The sequence below is a fragment of the Leptomonas pyrrhocoris genome (genome assembly GCF_001293395.1).
Source record: "Leptomonas pyrrhocoris isolate H10 chromosome Unknown, whole genome shotgun sequence".
Lineage (NCBI taxonomy): Eukaryota > Euglenozoa > Kinetoplastea > Trypanosomatida > Trypanosomatidae > Leptomonas > Leptomonas pyrrhocoris.
This window is the reverse complement of record NW_015438375.1, coordinates 458,938-477,344: the sequence shown is the minus strand read 5'-3', so window position 1 is coordinate 477,344 and position 18,407 is coordinate 458,938. Positions and strand designations below refer to the sequence as shown.

At 53.3% G+C, this 18,407-nt stretch overlaps 6 protein-coding genes and 4 non-coding genes across 18 annotated transcripts in view; 2 read left to right on the top strand and 8 right to left on the bottom strand.

Annotated features, from left to right (window-relative positions):
- Nucleotides 1–1,027: 1,027 nt before the first annotated feature.
- Nucleotides 1,028–7,726, bottom strand: ABB37_07618 (putative glucose transporter/membrane transporter D2). Of its 6 annotated transcripts, none has more exons than XM_015806326.1 (1): nt 1,028–7,726. In XM_015806326.1, the coding sequence occupies exon 1, from the start codon at nt 4,920–4,922 to the stop codon at nt 3,207–3,209; it is 1,716 nt and encodes a 571-aa protein (XP_015655248.1). In that variant the 5' UTR covers nt 4,923–7,726; the 3' UTR covers nt 1,028–3,206. The 6 variants fall into 6 exon arrangements, with proteins under 6 accessions (XP_015655248.1, XP_015655249.1, XP_015655250.1 ...); XM_015806327.1 differs by having other exon boundaries at nt 1,028–7,707; XM_015806328.1 differs by having other exon boundaries at nt 1,028–7,693.
- Nucleotides 7,727–8,131: 405 nt separating this feature from the next.
- Nucleotides 8,132–9,077, bottom strand: ABB37_07617 (putative Autophagocytosis protein; the record flags this gene model as incomplete). 2 transcript variants are annotated; one of them, XM_015806324.1, is made up of 1 exon in its annotated part: nt 8,132–9,077. In XM_015806324.1, exon 1 carries the CDS (start codon nt 8,960–8,962, stop codon nt 8,132–8,134), a length of 831 nt encoding a protein of 276 aa, XP_015655246.1. In that variant the 5' UTR covers nt 8,963–9,077. The 2 variants fall into 2 exon arrangements, with proteins under 2 accessions (XP_015655246.1, XP_015655247.1); XM_015806325.1 differs by having other exon boundaries at nt 8,132–9,061.
- Nucleotides 9,078–9,872: 795 nt separating this feature from the next.
- ABB37_07677 lies at nt 9,873–9,945 on the bottom strand. The gene has a single exon. It is a non-coding gene; the product is annotated as a tRNA-Arg (tRNA).
- Nucleotides 9,946–10,002: 57 nt separating this feature from the next.
- Nucleotides 10,003–10,075, bottom strand: ABB37_07676. The gene has a single exon. It is a non-coding gene; the product is annotated as a tRNA-Arg (tRNA).
- An 81-nt stretch (nt 10,076–10,156) lies between these two features.
- On the top strand, nt 10,157–10,228 carry ABB37_07673. The gene has a single exon. It is a non-coding gene; the product is annotated as a tRNA-Ala (tRNA).
- Nucleotides 10,229–10,289: 61 nt separating this feature from the next.
- ABB37_07674 lies at nt 10,290–10,361 on the top strand. Its single transcript has one exon. It is a non-coding gene; the product is annotated as a tRNA-Glu (tRNA).
- Nucleotides 10,362–10,857: 496 nt separating this feature from the next.
- On the bottom strand, nt 10,858–12,620 carry ABB37_07616 (putative expression-site associated protein; the record flags this gene model as incomplete). Its single annotated transcript, XM_015806323.1, has 1 exon — nt 10,858–12,620. The coding sequence occupies exon 1, from the start codon at nt 12,547–12,549 to the stop codon at nt 10,858–10,860; it is 1,692 nt and encodes a 563-aa protein (XP_015655245.1). The 5' UTR covers nt 12,550–12,620.
- A 693-nt stretch (nt 12,621–13,313) lies between these two features.
- Nucleotides 13,314–14,806, bottom strand: ABB37_07615 (beta-galactofuranosyltransferase-like protein (LPG1R); the record flags this gene model as incomplete). The annotated part of the gene is made up of 1 exon (XM_015806322.1): nt 13,314–14,806. Exon 1 carries the CDS (start codon nt 14,523–14,525, stop codon nt 13,314–13,316), a length of 1,212 nt encoding a protein of 403 aa, XP_015655244.1. The 5' UTR covers nt 14,526–14,806.
- A 615-nt stretch (nt 14,807–15,421) lies between these two features.
- On the bottom strand, nt 15,422–17,660 carry ABB37_07614 (ATP-binding cassette protein subfamily F member 3 putative (ABCF2); the record flags this gene model as incomplete). 3 transcript variants are annotated; one of them, XM_015806319.1, is made up of 1 exon in its annotated part: nt 15,422–17,660. In XM_015806319.1, the coding sequence occupies exon 1, from the start codon at nt 17,426–17,428 to the stop codon at nt 15,422–15,424; it is 2,007 nt and encodes a 668-aa protein (XP_015655241.1). In that variant the 5' UTR covers nt 17,429–17,660. The 3 variants fall into 3 exon arrangements, with proteins under 3 accessions (XP_015655241.1, XP_015655242.1, XP_015655243.1); XM_015806320.1 differs by having other exon boundaries at nt 15,422–17,657; XM_015806321.1 differs by having other exon boundaries at nt 15,422–17,608.
- Nucleotides 17,661–17,999: 339 nt separating this feature from the next.
- Nucleotides 18,000–18,407, bottom strand: part of ABB37_07613 (heat shock protein 83-1) — a 3,044-nt gene continuing 2,636 nt past the window's right edge. Inside the window, exon 1 of the mRNA XM_015806318.1 lies at nt 18,000–18,407. This exon is cut by the window's right edge and continues 2,636 nt beyond it. The gene's annotated coding sequence lies outside the window, so the exon portion shown is untranslated.

Here is an 18,407-nt window from a genome sequence, read left to right as displayed (position 1 = left end):
GAGAGGGATAGAGAAGGAGGCCAAACAAATAGGACACAAAAACACCAGAAAGCGACGCGCGCATTCGCCCATGCCGGGAAACGGTGGAGTGGCGCGTAGTCGCACCGCACTCAACATTGTGAGGACTCGAGGGCACCGCAACGGCGAGCAGCACAACAGCGCCGCGGCAACTGCAGCACACACACGAATACAACTATCACCTTTGCACATTGTTCACCACGCCTCTGCTCAGCAGCGTTCAGCAGCGCGGAGGCAGCGACAGCGCCACGCATCCGGCACGTGACAGCCACGCGCAGGCGCAGCGCCACAGCGCACCGCACACATCCACAGTCACCGGAGCCATCAGCTGGTAGTGCATGTTATCTTCGCGTCCGCACAGCGGGCAGCAGCGCAGTGCAGCTCCGCATAGGAGTGAGTATTGATTTGTCTGCATCAGCGTCCCCGCACAGCGCACACCGCATGTCCAACGGCCAGCGGTACAACAAGTCGGTCTAATGCGTGAACAGAATCTCAGGGCAGCAAATAGCTGAACAATTCATGAAACCAGCGTCGCTACCAACCGCAGCGAACGTGCCGGTCATTTGAGAACACGCTCGCGTTCTACGTGGTCGAATAAGTTGAGCTGCGTGGTGCGCAAGTTACGTTGTGCTTACAACTGATCGCCTGAAAGCGCCACGCTCAAATTGGCGACTCATAGCGACGGAGACGAACAGTGAAAAAGGGTCAGTGGGAAAAAATAAAATCAGCAGTGAGAGGTGAGTAGTTAGGAAATGTGGGGCGGCGGTTGGTAAACGAGAAGCGCCGCCTCGTCAGCGAACACATATGCAGCAGTGGCTGGAAAAGATGTATTCAAGGTGGAAAGCGCCGCACGGAGCATCGCACCTGTTGCACAGCAGTCCACGTAACGTCCCCACCTCGATGAGAACCGTTCCACACAGCCCTCGGACGTCAAGAGCGGTGCGACGTACCGCGCAACGCATATGGATGATCCTGCATCCGAATGTTCCTCTGCTCATTTACGATTCGAATTGTTAGAGGGCCACGATGTCCAGCGTGCTTTTACAACACAATGACGCCTTAGTACCAGAAAAGGACATTCACACACAAAACCATGAAGATAGTAATAATAAATGAATAGAAACGAAGCTGAAAAAGGGTACAGCGTTGTTTAGATATAGTTAGGTATTAAGATAAGCTTTTGAGAGCTCGGCTGTTACCAACAACTCGAAGCGTGGAGTGCCAACACGGAGATGCGCACGCACCACCAAACAAGCGGGCACGTACGAGAGTGCTGAAGCACTCGCCATCTGTCACCGCTTCCCACGCATGCATCCGTGAGAGCTCTCTCGCCTCGCGAACCTCCCCGAGTTTGACTACTTCTTTTCCGCTGGAAATAGTCGGGAAATTTAAAAAGAGAAAAAGCAAGATAGAACGAGAAAGATAAATCGAAACAAAACAATGTCGTCGCAGCCCGCCCAACGACGCATATATATATATATATCGATATTGGCGTGGGGAGAGATACAGAGGGGTACACTCGCAGCACACGCAGGGGCAAGTAAAACAATTGACTTCTACCACGTCACTGCACACGCATCGGCTGCTCTCCCTCCTCATCACCTATTCCATAGGCCACTTCAACCGAGTCGCAAGAGCGCTACTCGTGGCAATCCACACAGGCCGCAGGGGGAGCGTCACGGCCAGAAAGCCTCAGCTCTGGGGTGTCATGGATGAGGGGTGCACTCCAACCGATCCAGTGACGGAATGAAAAGAGAAAATTGCTCTACAATTTCAATGCAATAGCAGTCAGAGGAGATATATATATATAAAGGAGACACTGTAGTTCAAATCAGTTCCTTCTCCAGCTCCGCGTACTCGGCTTCACCTCCACTCCCTCGCTCATGCGTACCCACGACCACAGCCTTCGGCGGACCACACACACCTACCGCGGGCCGCATGAGCAGCTGCTAAGAGCACGGCAGCGTCCCCCGTGCAACTCCTCGTCCCAGGCGGTGCCCTGCACAACAGATAAACGGGACGATTTGCACCAAAAGGAAACACTCTGCCGGGGGGAAATGAAAGAGAGGGGGAGGAGGCCAGAGCCGTATCGCCGTGACCGAGAAAAGCTGGGCGAAGGGGCAGTGAGAGAAGCAGCATTCAATAAACCTGTAACTCCGCCGGTTGTACTTCGCATGCTCTCGCTCTGCACCATTCCCGGCACCGGCTGTGGCGCGAGCACGTGAAAATGGGAAAAGAGGGGGAAAAAGATGTACGAGAAAATCAAATGAGTTTCTGGCCGAAGAGAAGAGAGGAAAATACCGTTTTGGGGAGGAAGTGAAACAAAGCGGAAAACAAAAACCAAGAAACAGGTGCATATCTTTTGAACAACGTACGCCGTCACTCAATGCTGTTGCAGTGCGCTGCGACACTTCCACCTGCGAGCAGATAAAAACGTTTCAATATTCGCCGCAATGAACACTGGCAACATCATGTGAAGAGTGCGAGCAGTACGAAGTGCTGGCGTCGGGGAGGTCATGGCTGCGTCCTCGAGAAGTCTCGCCTCACTGCGCACTTCCACCGCACAGAGGTGCGGAGAGCACAACTCTCCTCATCGTGCCACCGATCGTGCTTGCGCCGGCAAAACAGAAATCAGTGCAGCGCCGACGAAACACATGCGCCTCTCTCGTCAAGTGCGCTCAACAGCCAAGACTCCATCGAGACTGTCAGGGTTCAGCGCAGTGGCAAACGGAAAGGAGAAGTTGCAAGACAGCATCGCAGAAGCCGTAGTCGTCGCACAGTTGCACGCGCGATCACGCCCACGACAACCCCAATCCCAAAACAATGAAAAAAAAAGGAAAAGAAGAAAACAAGAGAGAAGTTAAAGCACTACCATTAAGCAAAATGCACCTTTACAGTTTTGGAAACAAAAACAGCACTCTACGGTTTAACAGATGGAAGGTAATTAATACGAACATAAAAGCATGGTGGCATCATCTCCTGTGGGTACCGAGCGATATGTTCGGTGGGCTCGCGACTCACGCAATGAGCACTTCACTTCACATTTGCATTGCTTTGTGTTGATCACTGCAGAGGCGCAAAGCGCAGAGGCAGTTCCGCAAAGCAACGCTCAGGCACGTGCAAAAAACACCACACATCGCGCGTGCACGCTCACCGCCGCGGTCTTTCGCACAACCGCGTCACTGCCTCTAACAAGTTCCCGGCTCGTTGAGATCATCGGCGTCCTGCTCCTCCCACGGGTGCAGAAAGAAGTACTCGATCACCACCGTCACAATGCCGATGCAGCCGAAGAACATGAACGCCACAGCCTGGCCCTTGTCCTGGTTGCCAGACGGGCCGCCGGAGATGCCCTCCGTCGCGATCGGGTAGCAGATGTTGATCACAAGATTGAAGATGAACATAACGCACACCGTGAACGACGAACCGATCGGGCGGAACGACTCTGGGAACACGTCCACTGACAGCACGAAGAAGCACGGACCGATGCCAAACTCATACGACGCGATGAAGAGCGCAATGCCGATGATCCCAATCACCTCCTTCGCAAGCTTCACCTTCGTCACGCCGGGGTACACAGGGATGCCGCTCAGGAACAGGCAGCACAGCGAGCCCAGCAGTGTGAAGAACAGGAACAGCGTCCGCATCGTGAACTTCTTCGACAGTGGGATCGCAACAAAGGCAGTTACAGAATTCCACGCCATCACGATGATGTTGCCCACGAGCGCGTCCAGGCCAAGGTTCGACATGATCGTTGGTGCAAAGTTCATGTTCGCGTTGATGCCGGTCAGCTGAAGCGTACATCCCATCGCCACGCCAATCAGCAGCGGACCCACCATCTTCGAAATGGGGTACTTCTTCGCCGCCGGTTTAGCAGCGGTCGCATCATCTTCCGGGGCGGTGCTCTTCGCATTCGACACCGAGTACCCGTCCTTCGTCACCAGCGGTACCAACAGCGTCAGGATGCACATCAACGTAGAAGGCGCCGTGAGTCCCTGCAAGCGGCCCATCACCTTCGCGTCACGCTCCGCGTCGTACGCGATCGTGTTGCCAAGACAGATGGCGAAGAAAGCTGTGACAAACTCACCGAACGCAGTAAACACCTGGAAGAGGGTGCCCAGCGGCTTCTGATAGCGACGCGGAGCGAACTTGTCGGTATAATGCGGCGCCGTCACAGACATCCACCCCATCGGGAATCCAAAAATGATGCGGGAAACAAACAGCAGCCAGTACTGGAAGATGCCGGTCGCCACGTGCGCCAGGATAGTGCCGATAGAAGCCATGACACCGATCAGCAGGAAGCTCTTGCGGTAGTCCAGCCATTTCGTCAGGTACCCGCCGAGCAAGGACCCGACAGCCGTTCCCATGATCAGCGAACCCGCAAATAGGCCGCTCTGGATCGATGTGTAGCCCACCTTGTTCCCGCACGTGCTCGCGGAGTAGCTCCACACGCAGTCGTGGTCCGCACCGCAGCTGCCCTCGTCATCGTAGCTCAGGAAGCACGTCGTGCGCGGCGCCTCCCACCCGCACACCATCCCCAGCGTCGACGTCGCGTTCACCGTCGTGGCGTCCATCCACTTGCACTTCGCACCGGACAGCGTCTCGCACGAGGTCTGCGCGCCGTACAGCTGGCAGTTCGTCGCGTAGGAATATATCCTCGTGTACGGTCCGACGTACCCGATGTTGTATCCGAACAGCGTTGCAGTCAGAAGACTCGGAAGCACAACAAGGAAATTCTGCCAGCAGAAAAAACTCGTTGGCTCCTTCGCGGTCTCCGTTACATTCGCGCTGTCGCCAATCTCATCGATCGGACCCATCTCACCAGCAGGAAACGCTATGAACGGCTCTCCGGCCGGCACCTGCTTGGCTTCCAACGCAACATCGCCGCTCATCGATTCCCTGCTCATCCTTGCGATGAATCAGTATGGGGGTAGGTGTTGAGGTGATTTAGAGTGTGAGCAGTAAGAGAAAGGGCAGAAAGGGAGTTACTGTGCGAAGAGCAGAGCAAAGAGGGGCAAAACGAATAGGACACAAACATCACAGGAATAATTGTCAGTGTTTGTAGGTTGAGACGGAGAAGGGGGAAAGGTAAAGGTTAGTAGAAATAAACGAAACAGAGGAAGGGTGTTTTGCTTCACCCCTCCATTAACTTCCCAATCCGGTACAGGGATAAACCACGACCCTCACGACCACTCGAGGGCATTTATATAGCATTCAACTTTCTCAGGAAGGCAAGACATCAGATCAATTTATCTCTGAGAAACGTTTTCACGTGGAACGGGAGCAAAGACGAACGCGGTGGCGGACTTCTGCAACCTCAGTCCGCCCTCAAAGCGGATCGGCGTGGGCCTGGGTGGGCGGGAAACGAACAGAAAAGAGAACAAGGCGGAAGTTGAAGACTGTCCGTGAAAAGGGAGAACGAAGTACAAACAAATCTCTGAGGTTGATATTCACACGAGTTCCATTCAAAACATAATCGCATTCAGTCCTTCCTTTCGCTAGCTCCCAAAAGCGGTGCACACCAATTCCCCATGCCGGGAAACGGTGGAGTGGCGCGCAGTCGCACCGCACTCGGCAGTGTGAGGACTCGAGGGCACCGCAACGGCGAGCAGCACAACAGCGCCGCGGCAACTGCAGCACACACACGAATACAACTATCACCTTTGCACATTGTTCACCACGCCTCTGCTCAGCAGCGTTCAGCAGCGCGGAGGCAGCGACAGCGCCACGCATCCGGCACGTGACAGCCACGCGCAGGCGCAGCGCCACAGCGCACCGCACACATCCACAGTCACCGGAGCCATCAGCTGGTAGTGCATGTTATCTTCGCGTCCGCACAGCGGGCAGCAGCGCAGTGCAGCTCCGCATAGGAGTGAGTATTGATTTGTCTGCATCAGCGTCCCCGCACAGCGCATACCACAGGTCCAACGAGCAACGGCAGCAGCCACGCAGGAGGCACATCAGAGATTGTTCACCCAAGAAATACAGCAGTTCAATTGGCGCGCACAGCCGGGGCTCCGCGACCTGCGTGTTTCGCAGACTCTGTACATCATCACACACGCACTCCGCACACAGCACACAGAACACAACACACACAGGCAGCTCGCCACGGCGTCTCGCACCACCGATTGGACACAGCGCCACCGCAGTCACGGCGTCATCCTGCCCGGAAGGTGCGCTTATAGTAGTATTGACGAAAAGTTGCCACCACATGAATTAGTTTCTTACTCTGGTGTGAACCGGTGCATTTTGCGAGAGCCGTTTATTTGTCGTTCGCATTGGCAAAGCGTTGTTTAGTTCCCCTAGGTCTATTTGTTAAGAGAATTTCATGAATGAAACAATGTGCTACCAGAAAAAAAAACAAGTCGTCTGCAACGATTCTATAGTTTATCCTTTTTTCCACAGGACTTGCAGGCCGGGAACTCTCTGTTTATGCATTCAATAGAAACACTTTGAAAAAGCAGTCTCCCGACTGGTACAAAAATAGGTTTTGTTTGTTTTCGAAACAGCTCAACGAAAAACGACGACGATTAATGGGGTTGATAAAGTTAACGTGACGTTCGCTTAATTCTTTTCTAACGGTGGTTACAGTACTCTAAAGAACTTTGCATGCCCTATTGCCGCTCGCTAATAGCAGTAAAGGACCAAATTGGCTACTGGTTTTAAAGTGGCCATTCGGATTCAAAAAAAAAAGAGTTCGAAAGACATAAAGTACATTATCCTATACTGTACGTTTTCCCTGCTGACGCAGAGTTTCACGAACACCGCTTTTAACAAACCGATTTTCTGTAGAGGTAAAACTCCACGTCCGTAGTGCACTCATGATTTTCGTGAAAATCTTTCCTCTCCAAAATAGTTTCGTTTGCACCTAAGAATGAATGCGGCGATTGTGCAGCATGAAAAGAACAAACGTGTTACATATTATTGCTGGTAATAATAAAAATCGGAATATATTCCACCTGTCCGTTTTAAATAATGCATAATTCGTCACATTGCCCTCATTTACAATTGAAAAGAGGTCATGGTGCTATGAAGGCAAATGGGAGCACACACCCCACATAGCAGAACTCTTTCTTCGCTCCGTGAATTGATTTCTTGAAGGGTCGCGGCCACAGGTTTTTATCTTCTGTCGGTCGACGAAGATTTTGTAAAGTACAGAAGAAGAGAAGAATCGAGAGGTGCAAAGAGTCCGAGAGAGATGCATTAGCTGAGACATGATTCCACCCTCCATACTCGCGGTGGGCTTCCAACATCTTATCTATTCACCCCGCGCAGCGTCCCGCTGCCAAACTTACTCCCTACAACGTCAGGGGACGATGGTGCACTGGACTTGGCGATTTCCTCTCTTTCCATTTTTTCTAATAGGTAGCACTACTAACGAAGTGGCAAACAAGGGTAGTTGAATTGGTTAAACCCAAGGATCCCTGTCGTGGTGGGCAACCACGGGGGTGGGTGGGTGGAAAAGAAAAAACTCAAAAGTTGTGTGAGAACTTTGATTCTGCAAGTCCGAAAGATAAGGAGAAGAAGAAGAGCGAGGGAGAGTAGTAGAGGTAGAAATCATGTCATCAGCAAACGTCCTAGCCGTTGCTCCTCATCCTCCTCGTATCATTCTTACTCTTTTCATCATTCCATTCTTTTCGTAAACTATCAAAAAAAAAGGAATTGTTATACGCACACTGTACACATGTGACTAGTCCCCACATTCACAACTTGAAAAAAAAAAGAAGAGAGAGAGAGAGAGAAAGCGATGAAAATTTAGGAAAATACTTCGAGTGTCCATAATCACCACCTGTTTCTTTTGTTTTGTTTGCTATTACTTGCTTTGCCACGAATGTCTTTGTGAACTTTTTCCTTGAGCTGTTAGACAAATACTTTCCCAAACGAAAAAGTTGTGGTTCCTGAGCCCTAAATGGGTAATCTACCGCTCCTCGTGTGATTCTTTTTTGTTGTTGTCGATGAATAATGGTTTCACTGAATCAAAGCGATTTGGACAGAAGAAACTCAAGAGCGGCTTCAAAACAACTTTGCCCCAAAGAGGAGAAAGATTGCAGGGACTCCTAAAACTATCGGCTGTAATTTCCTTTTCATAGAAAAGAAAGCAATTAAATACGCAAAGTTAAATCAAATCAAAACCGGATGATATATCGTATTGAATTGTAGGCAAAACAGTGGAAATGAATTTCAGAAAAAGAAGCAATGCCAAATGTGCAGGGAAAATAAAAGGATTTCTTCTTGCCTCTTCACCTTTTTCGTTTTCGTAGTATTGTTGCATTCGACACATGAGGCTGCACATCGTTTCAGCGTGGCGGCAAGGGTGGATGCTAATGCAAGGTATAGACAACACGGGATGTGGATCAATTGTGACGGTTTTCCCGTAGTTTGAGCAGTAAACATCTTGTTTCATCTGGTCGGTTGTAAGAGGAGTTACATGGTCGCTAGCATATCCAACCAAATACATGCGAGGGGTTTCGTAGTATTTGTCGTATACGATGTACACGTCATACACGCGTAAGTTAGAGGAGCTGTCCGGTGTGGTGGTCACCACGTCTTCATCATCGGAGGCGGAATCCTCGTCGTCCCAATTCAGCACCTTTTCTTCCTCCACTGCTGTTGTGGGAAGGGCTGCTTTCGGAGCCTCCGTAACGACAAAACCGTCTTCGTCCACGGTCTCGACAGGAGCATCTGTCTGAGCCACAGGGGCGCGCTCAGCACACGGCGCGCCGCGGTACACGAGACACTTTTTGTCGTCTGGAAGATAGTCCTGAACATGGTCGGGTCCACCCACCCACTGCCAGACTGGGTTTTTCTGAATAAGCTCGTCGCCTGCCTCAACGAATTCTTTGGGAGTGAGTCGGCCTGTGGCCTGAAAGTCGCTTGTATTTTTGACGCTGAAGAGCTTGTTGTGGGCGGTTTTGTAGCCCTCGTACAGTGAGCGCCGGAGATGCATGATAAACAGTTGGTCCAACGCTGGATGATAGTCTTGTACCGAGAAATAATGATAGCAATTTTCTTCTGAATCAATGAAATTTTTGCTCCAGTAAACTCTTGCGGAGATGTTAACTTGAAAAGTAAACGTAGAAAAGAGTTGAAAATAAAAGTTGCAATGAACAAAAGAAAGAAATTGAACGACATTACAGAAAATAAAAATAAAAACAGAGAGAACATGGCAGTTTGGTGGCAGCCAGCTGTGCTACAAATGCAAGGGTTGGAACAAAGCAGCCCACGCAAAAAAAGAAAAGTTTCCTTTTTATTTTTTTTACAGTACGACCCAGAAAACACTGCGAGATGACGAATAGTGTTAAATCTTTTCTCTTTTCTGTTGTTGTTGCGGCAAAACGTGCAGGTGGAAGAATTTTTTGTAGTATATCAAGATGACAGTTTAATCGCTCGTTTAATTAACAGTCCGTCGTTGCATTTGCGGTCTGTTTTCCGAAAAAAGCAATATGGGAACCAGAGAGGCTGTGGAAACCAACGCGCAACCGGGGATAACTCCTACAAGTGTATGCCCCCGGTGCGGTTAGCGCCTTCACTCTGTAATCTTGCCTTGTTTTACAACAGCGCAACGACGGTTCTCGAAAGCAAAGCCAAAGACAAAAATACGTATCTTAGCAACGTTGACGCCTGCAACGGCTCCGAAAGGAACGAGTGGAGCAAAAAGCCTGACAGTTCGGCACACAGATGAAAACACTTTTTACGGGCGCCTCTTTCCCCCTCCATTGCTTTTGATGTAGCTCCTCGCGCCCAAAAACTACATTGTTTCGGCTTCTGCTGTTTCTTCTTCTTCAGGGCGCGTCCTTTCTGTGCCTGGGGCGTCTGGTTCGCCGGCCCCCCGCCCCGCGCGCGCTCAAAGAAAAAAGTACTCCTGGCGGGACTCGAACCCGCAACCTTTTGCTTAGGAAGCAAACGCCATATCCATTAGGCTACAAGAGCAGCTGATGAACTTCCTAAAATCCAGACACCGTGATCTCTGCTGTACGAAAGCAAAAGTACTCCAGGCGGGACTCGAACCCGCAATCTTTGGATTAGAAGTCCAAAGCCTTATCCATTAGGCCACTGGAGCGATCTGTTTTTGCGGCATTTCTGTTCGTTGTCACCTCGTGTTTTATTTCCCGATGATGCATTCTGTCTTGTGGCGTGCACAGGGCGTGTAGCTCAGTGGTAGAGCGCCTGTTTTGCATACAGGAGGCCTAGGGTTCAACCCCCTACTCGTCCATTTTTTCGGAGGTGGTGTCAACCTGCCCGCACCCGCCGTTTAGGTTTCTTTTTGTTCACGTTCCGGTGTGGTATAGTGGATAGAACAAGCGGCTCTCACCCGCTAGACCCGGGTTCGATCCCCGGCACCGGAAACTTTTCCCGCGCTCCGGAAACGCAGAACGCAAGAGGGGGAGGGGCAAAACTGGAGATCAGGAACAACGAGAGAGCGCGCGCAACACGCACCGGCCGCAGGAGCAGGCGCGTTTTGAACGGTGTTTTCACGCGCGCACCACACCATGCATGTACAATTTTGACGAGCGACGACACATTGATGTTGCTTTTCTTTTTCTTTTGTTGCTCTGTTGTCCACATTTGTCTTCGGCGTCAAGGGCGAAAGGAAGAGAAGAGGTGAAGGGCGTATCGAGTCAAGACGTGTTTCGGGGCGTCGTCGTCGTCGTGAAGCGAGCGGTGAAGTGATGTCACACGCCGACCACGCTAGCCGAGGTACGACACGTTTGGGCACATTTGGGAAAAGGGGATGTAATGGCGGTGGCTAGGGCCCCACACCTCCACTTCCGCGCTCTCCAAAACACGAAAGAGCGTCTCATTCGCCGTGCGACTCCACTGAGCGGCGACGCGCCACGGCATTTAGCGGAGGATCTCTGCGTACTTTTCGTCCTTGTCATCTCCTGGAATGTGCACCACCGGCGGCACGGCGACATCCGCGTCGTCGTCGCGCAGGGCATGATATCCGCGCACGACATCCTCGCGACACGGCGGGCGCCTCAGCAGCAGCGGCGTCAGCGCACAACCACTCGCAGACGCGGCGGGGATGCGGCGGATGGCACTCACGCTCCTGCCGGGGATCCACCACGTGCGCAGGCGACGGAGGTACCAGAGAAGACGAAACACCAAGTGGCCTACATACCGCTGGTGGTACTCGGTGCCAACGTAGATCCTGTGGCGCCGCCACAACACCCCAGCGGCGGTGAGGAAGAACGCGCTGCGCCGGTCCAGCCCCGTCATACGGGGCGGAAGCCTGTAGGGGCCGTCCGCCATCTCGGTTCCCGGGGTGGCGTCCAGCAGCCCCTGCGCTGCCTCAAACATGCGGACCCGCACGTACAGAGCGCCGTGAACCGACTGGTCGCAGTACCAACCGCGATTGCTCTTGTCCACCATCGGTGATGGATTCTGGGTCTGGAGAAAGTCACGGAACACCACCGTGTACAACCGCAACGCCCACACACGCATCAGCACCCCACCTGCGTTGAGGTAGCGGACTACGTTGTGTTCACAAAGCGCATTCGACGTGTAATAGTGAGGGTCGGCCTTGTCTCGGTGCGCAGAGGACTTGCCGCGCTTGCGCGTGCCGCGAGAAGCCAGGAAGCGCCGTACACCTTCCAGCGCATCATGAGTGTCGTCTGGCGGAATGCCCAGGTACCGCGTCATCCTCTCGGGTGTCACACCACTATAGCCGTTCCGCGCCAGGTCCGTGATGTAATCCACGAGCGCAAACGATAGCGGGCACATCGGCATTTGCGCCAGCTTTTGCATCCAATTGCAGTAGCGCTCCGCGCTGAAGAGAACCGGCGGGAGCTGCACAAGCGCCGTGGGGACGTCGTGGCTGGTGTTGCGCACGAGCTCGCGCAGAAAGCGCTCACCAGTGTGCTCGCCGTAGTCCTCCCACGCACGCACCGCGGCCGGCCACAGGGACGCCTGCGAGGGCGGCGGGAGGGCCACGAACTTCGCGACCGCGTCTTCCAGCCCAAAACCGGTCCACAATGTGTCGCTGTCCACCAGCATCACCACGTCGTCATCAGCCAAGCCTTCCTTCTCCGCAAACTCTAAATAGGTCTGCAGGCGTGTGACGTGCGAGTAAGGCCTACCGAAGCCCACGACGGAGACCTTCACCCCGCTGGCAAATGCGGAAGCCTGCTCGGCGCAGACGGTGAAGTCGACGCGATTGGCCACGGTTGCCACGCGAACGCGCAGAGGACGCGCATTGGCTGCCGTGGTGGCTGCAGCACCGGCCGTGTGTGGCCAGCGGCGCTGCAAAACTTCGCGAACGCGCATCTCTAAAGCTGTTGGGCTGCTGGGTGCACGGCGGTTCAATGAGGCGTTGCGGGCCGAAAGGCGCAGGTATTTCAAGGCGTCCTTCACCGGCCGTCCCGCCGCTTTCACGGTGGGTCGATCCGGGGGTGCCCCGACGCCAACGCCGATGAGACGGTACACCATGACAAGAATAAATAAAGCAAGACAGGAAAAGAGTAGTCGTCGCCACTGCTCGGCGTGAGGTTTCCGAGAAGTGTTCGATTGCACTTCTTCGCTAGCGATCTCCATTGCGTGGAAGTGTACTAGAAAAAACGCCAAGAACGACAAACCAGAAAAAGATGGCGCACGATGCGCGTGCTAAACGAATGCACAACGGTTAAGCATCATATCGAGAGAAAGGAAGAGATTGAAGTAGCAGTGCGTCTTTGTATCATTGTATGTCTTCTCTAACAGAAACACCGAAAATAATACAAAACACAAGGGTTAGTAACCCGTAGACACACGTTTCGCAGGTTGGCTCATCCGTACGCGTTACGGCAACTCCTTCCAGCCTGGGACCAACCCGAGACTGTCCGCCGCGCCAATAAGCCCGCAACCCAACTTGGTAGGTTTCAGGCGCTTGGCTCCCCCACATAGTGGGTACTCGATTCCGACACCACGGTGCGGTGGCCGCCTTCATCAGGGCAGGCGACAATGCCGCAGAAAAAAAAAGACCCCTTTTCCGTTCTGCATAAGCCACCCCTTTTTGTTGTTGAAAGCAGCAGTGAAAGCGCGCCGGCAACACGAAAGCCGGCAGGGGTTGAATCGAACCGAGGTGGCTGTTTAACAAGGAAACCTTTTCCCCCTTCATTGATATCTTAGCAGGAAGACTGTGGAAATACGAAGTGCAGTCACGAGCAGGTGATACACAATCACGCGCACACATACGATGAAAGCACACACACCAAAACCAACGTGCAGCGAAGAAATTATGTCTATTTTTTTTTTTAAGGACAAATGAAATATGCAAAAGCACAAAGAAAGCAATGATCGCACCCTCAACTCTTTTCTAGTCAACGAGTGCGGTCAAACGGCCTCAACGCCTCGAGCAGCGTAAGGTTGTACGCATTCCGCATCTCTACGGCGGGGTATAATCCCCTGCCAATACCTACAATTCGCTCGCGACGCCGCTGATCCATGACCCACGCATCAGGGGGTACCGCGAAGCCCACCGTGGGAAACGACCTCAGGCTCATGGGGATGAGCGCTTCGCGGTGCCACGCCCATTTCGTCTCGCCGTAGTCAATGCCGGGTTTCGCGATCAGCATGCGGCTCACGCGCATTGCTTCCACATCGTAGCTCAGCGAGCGCCCTTCCGCCCCCTCCCTGATCACGCGGATGTTGCCACCCAAGCCGTGGTAGAAGCCGCCGTAGCGCTCCGACGGCCCAATAAAGGTGCGAAAGCCCAGGCGTGTCATGCGAAACCTCCAGTCGTAGTCTTCAAAGTAGGCGGGGTAGCAGTTCTCGTCCAGAAAGCCGCCGGCCAGCAGGGCAAGCCGCGAAACGAAAAAGGCGCACATGCATTGGTAGTGGAAGTGGAACATGCCAACGTGCTGGTTAAACTCGCGCTGCTGCACCTCAAGAGGCGCGTAGCGCACGCGGTCCGGCAGCATGAGGGAGAGAGAAATCCCGGGTATGTCAGCCGACGCGGCACGCAGCGTCGTGACGCCAGCGGTCCTCGCCGCATTTTCCTCTTTTCGCACCTCCTCCTCCAACGCGTAAATGCGGTCTGCGTCGGGGGCTAAGGCCTTGTACACATCCGGCACGTACCGTCGAAAAAAGCTTTTTTCAAAGTATACATCACAGTTGAAGACACCAATGAAGGGCACCTCGCTGTACGGCTTCGCCAGCGCCACGCGGTAGCCTTCGTTCACAGCAGCCGCGTAGCCAATGTTATCAGGCCGATGAGAGATGATTAAACGCTCCGAGGATACTGCCTCGCGCAGTTGGCGCAGCACCAGCTCCAGCTCTTCGACGTTGCCGTTCCGCACAATGTACAGGTACCGCGCATGAGCGTTCACGCGGCACATAAAACGCCGGAATTCCTCCCACTCGAGTGTAAGGGGGATAATCACAAAAGGGATGATGGTGTTGGCTGGAACACCGTCGCTCTGTAGCCACCGCTTCGTGCACTGGATAAGTGCGGCGTCTGACACGGCTTGGTCGGGCGGCGCCGTGTACCACACCTCCCGTCCAGCTAGCTGAAAGGCGGGCGGAAGCGGCATATTCCAGCCGTTCCCGGAGACGCTCAAGTAGAACAGCAAAACCAAGCACACGACTAAGAACACGGCAACACCACACAAAGAAGATTTCTTGGGCCATGTGCGACGGCACGATGACCTGGAGGAGCGAAAGTGCGCCATCGCTCCGCGCACGCCGAAGGCTTGTAATGCGCTGATTATGATTTTCTGGTTTTTTGCCAACGAAGGATTCAACACATTTTTATTTATTTTTGAGAAGAGCCGCCACCCTAACGGCAAAGAATGGAGCAACCTAATGTCGCACTGTGGGAGGTGAAATCCAAAGAAGAAGAGGTAAAGGAGGTGGGAGAAAACGACAACGGCAAACAGCTTAGAATGGCAGTAAAAGCATACATCCATGTTCGCTACATCTATTTTTTTTTTGTGAAGTGCAAGGTGAATGGGCGAAACCCTCTCGAAAGACAGGGGGAAAAAGGAATCATTTTCCAGTGCAGATGGAGAAAAGACAGAGTGGCAAATGTTTTTCTCGTTCAGCCTTTCCCGTCCACCTGCCATAGCGGAGCCACACGCGTTGCTTTCATCCCCTTAAGAGTTCGTTGAGCTTCAGAGACACTTTTCTCCACTTAGCTATTACCGTCGTCCTACAGAAAAGGAGTTAGAAAAGGAAACTTACACACACACACACATATACAAACACATTTATTCGCATGCGAAAAGGAGAAAGAAATGTTACACGCAAACGCGACTCGCAGCCAAACAACAGAAGAATCTCTTTATGAACGACGATCGCGCCATGTGACCGGTGGCTCCGCGCGCTGCGAAAGAGAAAGCACTGGAAGAGCAGCATCAACAACACTGGACCGTGAGAACGCATCCAAAGCCGCGACGAGAGAAAAACACCAGATGAAGAGGGGGTGCTTTCATTCCTTGTCTTCCTTCGACTTCTTCTTCTTTTTCTTCCCCACAGCGTCCAGGAAAGCATCCAGGCCCTCGGCATGGTGTTGCTGCTTCTTTTCTTCCTTCTCCTTCAACGCACTCTTGACGTCCGCCACTCCACTCTGCTTCAATTGGCGGACGGCAGCCTTGTCCTCTTGCTGCTGCCGGCGGTCCTCCAGTCGTATCGCCTCCTCCTTCTCAAACTCAGCGCGAACGATGCTCTTGTAATCCTCAAGAGAACCGTTGAACGGAGCCACGTTCTTGTCGCCCGCAACCCAAATCTGCATCTCTGTCGACTCAATCAGACGGGCATCGTGGGTCACCACCAAGACACCACCTTTGAAGTTCTTGATAGCCGCGCAAAGGGCCTCAATAGACTCCACATCCAAGTGGTTGGTTGGCTCGTCAAAGAGCAAGAAGTGAGGCGATTCGGCGCTGATTGCGGCCAGCGCCACACGCGCCTTCTGGCCACCGCTTAGCGTCGCGATTTGGTTCTTGTGCACGATGCCCTCCAAGCCGAAGCTGCCTAGCAGACGGCGCGCCTTGTCCTCTTCAGGAATGCCTAACGCCTGGATGCACTCCACCGGTGTCTTCTCGAGCGGCAGCTTGTCGACAAAGTGCTGGTTGTAGCGCCCAATTCGCACCTGGCGGTTCAGCGTGATGTAGCCCGCCGTAGGCTCCAGCACACCTGTCATCAGGTTGAGCAGCGTACTCTTACCAATACCGTTGGGACCGCACAGCGTGATGCGACTGTCCGTCCACAGAGCGCAGCTCACGTTCTCGAAGAGGACAGGACCGTTGGGGTAGTTGAAAGCGACGTTCTCCAACTTGCACACGCAGCCGTCGCGCAGCTCCGGTGGGTCGGGGAAAGGGAAGTTCACTACATAGTCGCGACGCTTCTCCAGAAACTGCGGATCCAGGCGGCCCGCATTCACCTGGTCCTTGACCCAGACATCCACCTGCGCGTTCGACATGCCGTTGCGCTTCTTGTCGCGGATCGTCTTCATCACCGACTCGTACTTCTTATCCAGCTCCTGATGGCGCTGCTGCAGCTGGGAGTCGAAGTCGCTGTAGCTGCCACGGTAGTAGTTGAGCAGGTAGTTCTCCACGTGCACCATGTGCGTGCACACCTCGTCCAGGAAGCCGGCGTCGTGCGAAACGACGATGAGCGTCTTGGGGCGCTTCGCTGACTCGTTGTACGCCTTGACCAAGTAAGACTCGAGCCAAATGACGGCGTTGAGGTCCAGGTGGTTGGTCGGCTCATCCAGCATGAGTACATCTGGTTCGATGAACACCGCAGATGCCAGCGCAATACGCTTCCGCCAACCACCGCTGAAGCTGCTCGTCGGTCGCTCATGCCACTCCGTGGGGAAGCCGAGACCGAAGAGGATGCGACGAGCGCGGGCGTCGGCCTGCGAGGCGCCCATAATGTCCAGCTCCTCCTCGAGAAAGTGTAGACGCTCCATCTCCGCCGTGGTCAGTTCCACCTTCGCGTGCAACTCCGCCGCCTCTAGGCTGTACGCCTTCTGCTTCTTGTGGCTCTGCAGCACCGCCTCCACCGCGCTCAGCTCCGACGCCGTGAACTCCTGTTCCTGCTCCACCAGCAGCAGATCCAAGTTCGACTGTACCGGCAGCTCGCGGCTTGCCAAAAGACGGAGGATGGTTGACTTACCACGACCGTTCGGCCCCATCAGCCCGTAACGCGACCCAGCCGACAGCTTCACCGAGGCGTCCTTGAACAACGTCTTGCCGTTGACGGAGACAGACACCTTGTTAAAGGTGATGTTGCGCGACCCCTCCGCTACCTGGTCCGTCTCCATGGTTACGGAGAACGGGTTGTCCATGTCACCGTTGACAGCATTCGCCTTCTTGCTCAGCTGGCGCAGCTCCTCGGCCTGCTTCTCCCGCTTCTCCATCGTCTTGCGCTCCCTGCGCGACAACGGGCCGGTCTGCGTCGCCTCCTCCGCAGCGTTGGCCTGGTTCTCCTCCATCGCGAGTGCACTTCTCAAAAATGATAAGAAATGTCTAGTGGGTTTCGTTAAATGAAAATGTGAAAAGGCCTCGAAAAGAGCGTGGCTGAAGTCAGAGTTCGGGCTGTGAGTTTCCCACTACGATTTCTTCTTAGACGGCACTGCGCGATGGTCCAGATGGGACTCTTAATGAAGGGCTCTGCGTGCAAACAAGAAAACACGCGTGAGTAAACAGCAGGAAAGCAACACTGCTACCGGAATAGGAGGAGAGAAATTGGAATCACTGCGTGTGCGACTGATCCTTCACGTGATACAGCAGTGTTGCAGCGCAGATACACACACACACACACACTAGGAAAAACAATCCGTTGCATTCTCGGCACTGAAGAAAAACTTCAAAGGCCCGAAAATGCCGCTGTGCGATATGCTCTCCTCTTCTAAGGAGCCGCTCGGGGACTGGGAAGGTACGCCACTGTTAATAACGGAAGGTGGTGGCGCGACGGTGGTTTTCACACAACGCCACACCGCTTCTTTACGGTTTCCATCGCCTCACTTTTTGGCGTCCGGTTATGAAATTAAAACGGCGTGCGTTAAAAAGAGGCATTTCTTTCGCGCGTGCACGACGAAAATAAATGAAAAACGGCGTTGTTGGAGAAGAAAATCTTCTGCGCGACCGCGGCGCATTTCCAGCGAAACGAACAGGTGGGTCTCGGCTCCTCTCCAAACTGAGAAAGAGCAAGTCCTGTTCAGCATCCCTTTCTTCAGGTCACGTCCCGTTTTCCTTGAACTAAACAGTTAAAAAGAGTGTAGGGGAGATTAATTAAAAAAAAAAAATAGCGTTGTTAATTATATATAAAACAATCTTCTGTAACAGTTCGACTTTTTCTTTCCTGGGGTGGAAGTTTTTGAGATGTGCTCCCCCGAACAGTGAAGTTTTGAAAAAAGAAAGAACGAAAAAAAAAAAGACGGAGGGCGCACTGAGCGTGAAGCCGAGGCGACG

Bases quoted from the DNA above. Each gene is read 5' to 3' on its own strand.
- ABB37_07618 (XM_015806326.1), bottom strand. From the start codon at position 4,922: ATGAGCAGGGAATCGATGAGCGGCGATGTTGCGTTGGAAGCCAAGCAG.